Genomic DNA, 6,852 nt, shown 5'->3' with positions numbered 1-6,852 from the left:
TAATAAAATACTCATTTTCCACCACTACAATAACTATATATATTTACACGATACTGTTGCTTTTCTATAATTACACATCTTTACATAGTCTAATATGGGTAATTTTTTAGAATTGAATTTGCAAAACTTAGTCATTGTGCATTATTATACATGGACTAAAGTGAGTGTTCAAGAATTTAGTTTCAACACTTTATTTAATTTATTATATAAGTGGTATATATTAAAAAAAAGTTATACTTTAGAAAAAAAAATGTACTTTCGTTATAACAATGAAAATAAATTGATGTTTCAAACAAGGCAACTTTAATAGAATACATAACTTACAATAAATAATTACTTCAATAAATTCCTTTAATGCCCAATAATTAGAATAAAAAACTTAAAGAAGAAGTTGCTTGTTTTAATTAAAAGCAAAATGCTTGGGATTTTTTTAAAGAATAAAAAGGCTTAATTAAATGAATTTTCCTTTTTTTTTTTTTCTTTCCATAAACAATCCATGTCAGTTTGACACATTCTAAAACATGGTACCAAAATTGAGTTTAATTTCTCTGGCTATTCACAAACCCAAACCTCCACTTGATAAATTGATTGCAGCAAACAGATATGGTTGGCTAAATGAAAATGAAACCCATTGTCCACCGGCATGATTTAATATGTCCAATATCAAATATGCATATTGCCACGAACAATGTAGAGGAGTTAATATATGAAGTGACACATCGTGCCCACGAAAAGAAAAAGACAACGTAACAAGTGCTTTATTAATTAAGGATATTACATTTTTATAAATAAAAAAATTAAGGGAATTACATTTGTTTTTCCATTTTCAGCCTAAAGAATATGAGTGTAATACACATGACCATACATGAGTTTTTAAGTTTATTTTAAGTTTTTAACCATCTTCTTCTAAAAAATATAAGTTTATTTTAATCATATGACTTTATTAAGTAATTTAAACAACACATGACTAATATTACATAATTCATTTGATCAAGAGCACATGTTTTTTCTAAGTATCAAAAGAACATTTGAATTGTGACTTAATGACTAATTAATGAGTAGAATATAAATCGAATTAGGGGGAGAAAATCTACCCATAAATTTAAAATGGATACAAGGATCTCCACGTACGTAATTGCATGATTATAATAGTCAACAGTAACTTAAGGCCACAATTGGCTTTTTTTCTTGACATTTTATTAAGTCACATCCTTGATTGGAGGGTCAATGTTTCTTTATTATTTCATTGTTCTAAAATTTAATACTAGGTAAAAAAAAGAGAACATAACAGAGGTTGAGAGTCCAATCTTGGCAAGGTCCTAGCTTTAGAAACCACTCTTCTACTTAGTGCCTGTTTTGGATGCACTTATAAGTCAGCTTAATATTTATTTTTCTTACTAATTGCTAGTTTAATATGAATTACCTACTTATTTTTCTTACTAATTGCTTGTTTCATGTGAGTTACCCACTTTGAAAGCCATGCAATTCTTAAAATAAGTAAAAACAAAACAAAAATGTTATATAAAAAAAAAAAAAAAAAAATAGTAACTGAATTACGGAAAAATTGGGTTTCAGAATTTGCCAAGTTAGGCAAAGATTCGTAAAAGAAAAAAACATCAAAACAGTCTACGAAATTCAAAAATTAAGCTAGGTAAAAAAAAAAAAATTACCCCCCCTAGAAAATAAAAATTACGAAACTTACGAAATTGCCTAATGAAATTGTCCAACTAAATTAACCTGAGCTCCTCTCTCCAAATGAAAGACACCACTAGATCAGCTGCCTGAAATCAGGGCCCACGTGGTTGTGAATCAAGTAATCATCACCACCGTTGGTTACATCGAACACCATATTCTGATGATGATGATGAAGAAACTGTTGCTGCTGATGATGCTGATGCTGTTGATGATGATGATGATGATGGGTCCTCATCATCTCTTTCTGGCGCCTCAGCTCGAGGACCTTACGGTGCGAATTCGAATGCTTAGTCAGCATAAACGTTGGGCTCGCAGCGGGTCTGTATTCGGGTACGAGCCGACCCGACTTGTACCTCACTCCGCAAGCGTTACACAACGTTTTTGGGCCCATGGGCCCCGTCCGCCACTGCGGCGTCTTGTCCGTCGCGCAATGCAGGCACTTCCGCCCGTCTCCGCCGCTATCGACTCCGTCTTTCTTCTTCGAATACGCCGCCACCTTCACCGTTTTCTTCGCGACGGCGAAGTCTCGGTCGAGGTCCGAGTACGGCGGAGTGAGTGACGGCGACTGCGGCGGTGATGACGACGGGGATTGTTGAGAGAGAACGAGAAGGCGTGACGTCCAGTTGCATGGTGCCGCACGTGACCGCTTGCTTCGGGCTTTGGCTGGGACCGACATTTCGGGGCGAAATATCGGACTGTTGCTGTTTCGGTTCGACGGCTCGTGTTGTGGAGTCGTTTCGGACGTTTCGTCCACGGTTCGGGCTTTCATGCCGGATATCATTTGCAGTTTCTGCAAGTCCTCGCTTGAGAACGATTCCTCCACGAAATTCGATAGCCATTCCAGCTCAGCTAAATCGTCGTACTGTAACAACCACAACAACAACAACAACAACATTAAACATTAAAATTAGTCCCAGAATTACTTTTAAAAAAAAATGATAGCGTAAAGGGTTTGTTATTCTTTGATAAAGAGAGTGAATTAACTTATTTTCAAACATGTTGCTTTAGTTTTGCGTTAAAGAATTCAAATATGTTAGCTTTGGTTTCAAACATTAAAGTTAATTCTCTCTTCTTTTGAGCATGAACATAAATTACTTAACCCGTATCTTAAATTACCCAGCAACTAGTTCTGACGGGTAACTGTTATCTTTAAGTTTTACTAGTTTGAGGCGAGTTTAATGGGCTTTTCTTTACGTTATTAAAAACAATAATTCTGATATAAGCTAGTGAATTACCGGCACACAAAGGTCGCTGGCAAAGTTGGCGTCAGGGAAATTCCGGCAGCCAATGTCGGACACAAAATTGGGGTCACAGCCCGAAAACGAGGAGGAATTGCAGCTGTCGACAATGGTGACAGTGGAAGAATCCGTGGAGTTTCCGGCGGTGGTGGTGGTGGCGACTTCAAAAGGAGTGTCAGCAATGACTGCATCGTCGTCATTGGAAAAGTCGAGGAGGTCCTCCACCATGAAATGGTCTCCTCCTCCACCTCCGCCGGCTGCTTTATTGTCGATTGAGAGGCGCTTTTCGGTCACGAATTGTGTGCAAAACCCGCTCTGATATTCAGGTGCTTCCATTTTTGTCTTTTCCAGAATTAAAAAAGAAGAGGGGGCTATAAGCTAGCTAAGGATATGGGAGTTGTGTGTGAGTAGAGAGAGGAATTTAGTGCGAAAAAGTGTACGGGTTGAGAGGGAGAGAAAGAGAAAATGAAAGAGGTGCGTGTGAAGAAGTTGTGGTTTTGTGGAGTGAGAGGGTTTATTTGCGTTTGAAGGGGACAGGCAGACAGCTAAAATGGAGGATTTTGACGAAGAAAAACTAAAGTTTCGAGATATTAAAATAAAAAACTAAAAAAGAAAAAAAAGTTATAAATAAACTATAAAAAATATAGATATAAAGAGGCTTTAATCGTGTTAAAAGAAACGAGAGGGAAGTATTTTGAGAAGTTACTTCGATACCCTTTTTTACTATACACCTTTTAGTGTTTAGCGTGTGACAGATATGTTAGATATGATAATTTTTTAAATATTTTTTACAAAAGTTGAATTGATAAATTTTTATTTATATTAATTAGATCATAATATTATTTACCATGTTATTTATCATGCTTACTATAGTTTTGTCCTTTTAAGGGTTTGGGAAGTGAGAAATGGTAGAACTTTTATGATTGAAGGCCAATAGGATAGATTATGGGGCAAGTGTGAGAATGTTGAATGTGGTGTTATGGTCCACGTTATCTTTAGGCCTATAGCAATTTAATGAGCTTCTTTTTCATTTATTACTCACCCTATTAATGAAACCCAAGAGCTAACTTCATTTCTATGAAGTGGCGTTATGTAATTTGATAAAAACGCTGTTTAGGGGCATAATGGTTGTTGAATTAACGTAAATAAACATCAGCTACAGTACAGAGAGTGGTATATTTTCTTTTTTGGTTTTTACTATTTCTTATAACAACGACAGCTAGTTTAAGATGTTAGAGAAGGCGAGGACGGTAAATATACATAATTTAAAACTGTTAAGTAATGAAGAAGAAGGAAAAAAAAAAAAAAAACCATCAAAATCCAAAATAGGTAAAACGATGTGCTCAGTTTAACTCCTCCTTGGGAACCGATCAAAACGGTTGAAATGTTCAAATCAGTTGTGTATATTGCAGGTGAGTCTAATTTCGTAGGGTATAGAATTTGTATAGGTTTGTTAAGGACAACAAACCCTACACATTCTCCATTATTTAGTGGGGTCCTCCTATTGCGTCTTAACCATAATTTTTTATTTTTTTTTTTATTTTTTTACACACACCACACCACACGTGGATTGGTTGATGATGGTGATGATGATAGCCTATTTTGTACAAACAATAATCACAGCAGCATGCCAGCATGGATAAAATTTTAATCATTACTACCCAAAATGCATCATAATATTTTTGTACCTTTGCTTACAATACCAGCCATTGACAATATGAGCAATTATGTAACAAAAGTCTTGGCAAAATAATATTAGGGTAAAAAAAAATGTTAAACCAAAAATGTTTTATAAGTGAATAACTGGGTAAGTAGCTTACTAGACCAATAATTAGAGAATATAGATTAGATTATTAACATGTTAAATCAATAATAATGATAATAAAGTGTTCAAAATTCAACCCCATAGGAACCGATCTAGCAGGTTTGTCGCTGAGGCTTGTGCATTAGCTTCCAAGAGTTGCAGCACAGCCCGATTCCTCTGCTTTAATTTTCATCGGGAGACACGCAGTATATTTTCTTTTCTTTTTTTCTCTTTTTTTTCCTCTGAGTCTGATATTCACCTAATATTAAATTTGTTAAAATATTTTTAACCCACTGTTTAATTCTCTATTATATTCAAAACCCCAGTTGCAAGCACGATAGGTACAGCTCACTTGGTGGTAAGATTGCCGGGTCTAGATTTTCCCAACGTGTCCCCTCTTCTCAGACCCTGCCATTGCCATTTCAATTTTTCACTTTTCACCTTATAATTACTTATTAATTATTGACTATAGTACCACATAAAAAAATGCCACAAACCACAACTATTATATGTGTCAGTCTGTAACTTATTGCTATCACTTTCACATAAATCTTCTACTTTTTTTTTCGCTACTCACAATCTGTCATATAGATAGTTATAGCATAAGTTATGGTATTTTATGAGGTCTTAGAATTTTTGCTTTTCACCCCTTGCCACGTCGAACTAAAAACAAGTCTAATTTCATATTTCATAAGAGTAATGTTAGAATTTAGAACATGGAAATTTTTCAGAAAGTTTTTTTTTTTTTTTTTTTTTTTTTTTTTTTTTTTTATTTGCTTACATGTATTTTTTTTTAGGATTTTGATTGTGCAAAATATATTGTAGGGCCGGGGAGCTTATGATCCGGCCCACGCTCTATCCGGGCTCTGGGCCTGTGCCGAGGATGTAGTATGTCGAGGACGAGTGATCAAAGGCCGATGTATTAAGGGGAACATCTGAGGACGACCCTATCCTCGGCACTCCAGGACTTCGATGAGAAGAGCAACGTCTTGGTGAAGGCTATCCTCAAACAGCCCCCTGAAGGGGATATGAGTAGAATAGGGCCACGTAGAGGTACGGTGCAAAATTGGTTCAAGGAAAATACATCTCCTCCGCATTAAATGCACCTGCCAGTGTCCTGATCATGTTAATGAGAAAAGATACTTGGACGGTGTGACTTCGATCATCGCAACTAACAGAAAGCAAGAGGGGACAGCTGATGGGACGGGTACAGAAGTAAGCATCTGCCTGATCAACAAGTGGAGGGCTAAGATCAGCCAAGAAGGACTATATAATGTAAAAGTTAGTGCACCAAGAGGGGACTGGGAAAAATGGCCAAAAACCAGAGCCTCCCAGCCCGCCTCCACGTGAAAGACTCCTAGGGCGAACACGATTTAAACCATGTATGAACACCACGAAAAACCCGCTGTCTGGTGACCAAGGCTTAGCCTTTCAAACCCACGCTCTATAAATGATATTGTTTGGGCCTTTTTCACGTGCGAACCCAACACTGTTACGGGTCGTTACGAATCGTGTCCTTACATATATATTTTTCTTTGTCATCATATGTTAAATATAGATATTCTTAAAAATATGGACATATAATGTAAAAGTGTAAATATTTAGTGTTTGGAATGTACGTTAAAAAGTGTAAAGTAATAAATTTTTTTTTTTTTTTTTTAATAATATGCTCTATTGGGTTCTAATGGGGGAAGGTATTACGTATCATGAGAGAAGTGTGATATATCCCAGTTACATAAAATAAAAATCAGTCTAGCAGACTGTATTAATATGATAAAAAATAAAAAACAAAAAACAAAAAACAAAACCCTACCTTCTACTTCAATGTAATACTCAAATTTGTGTTAAGTATTAAATTCATTGAGGTAATTAAGCAAAAAGACCCTTGTAGCTTACTACACTTAAAATCTAAATAAAAGCATGTTCAAACAACTTGTGCACACAAAATTTAAAGCGTTTGTGCTATACCCTTGTTCCTTGCTTTTGTGATTTATATCTCGAAAAATTCTGTGACTTGAAAACAGAATTAATAAGACAATGTTCAAGAACAAAATTGTGGGTTGATCATGTCACAAATTTGAGAAAGAAAAAAAGAAGAAGTAAGTTTTATCAAAT

At 35.5% G+C, this 6,852-nt stretch overlaps 1 protein-coding gene across 1 annotated transcript; it reads right to left on the bottom strand.

The window, feature by feature from the left end:
• Nucleotides 1-1,554: 1,554 nt before the first annotated feature.
• On the bottom strand, nucleotides 1,555-3,467 carry LOC115971799 (GATA transcription factor 12-like). The gene is made up of 2 exons (XM_031091840.1): nucleotides 2,931-3,467; nucleotides 1,555-2,557 (listed from the first exon to the last, which is right to left on the bottom strand). Exons 1-2 carry the CDS (start codon nucleotides 3,267-3,269, stop codon nucleotides 1,769-1,771), a joined length of 1,128 nt encoding a protein of 375 aa, XP_030947700.1. The 5' UTR covers nucleotides 3,270-3,467; the 3' UTR covers nucleotides 1,555-1,768.
• Between the last annotated feature and the right edge of the window lie 3,385 nt (nucleotides 3,468-6,852).

The sequence above is a fragment of the Quercus lobata genome, chromosome 12 (genome assembly GCF_001633185.2).
Source record: "Quercus lobata isolate SW786 chromosome 12, ValleyOak3.0 Primary Assembly, whole genome shotgun sequence".
NCBI classification, from domain to species: domain Eukaryota; kingdom Viridiplantae; phylum Streptophyta; class Magnoliopsida; order Fagales; family Fagaceae; genus Quercus; species Quercus lobata.
Note: the sequence above shows the minus strand (reverse complement) of the source record. Positions and strands in the feature narration are given on the sequence as shown.

Coding starts and splice junctions, on each gene's coding strand:
- LOC115971799 (XM_031091840.1), bottom strand. CDS start 3,269: ATGGAAGCACCTGAATATCAGAGCGGGTTTTGCACACAATTCGTGACC. Junction 2,558..2,930: donor CCAGCGACCTTTGTGTGCCG/GTAATTCACTAG, acceptor TGGTTGTTACAG/TACGACGATTTAGCTGAGCT.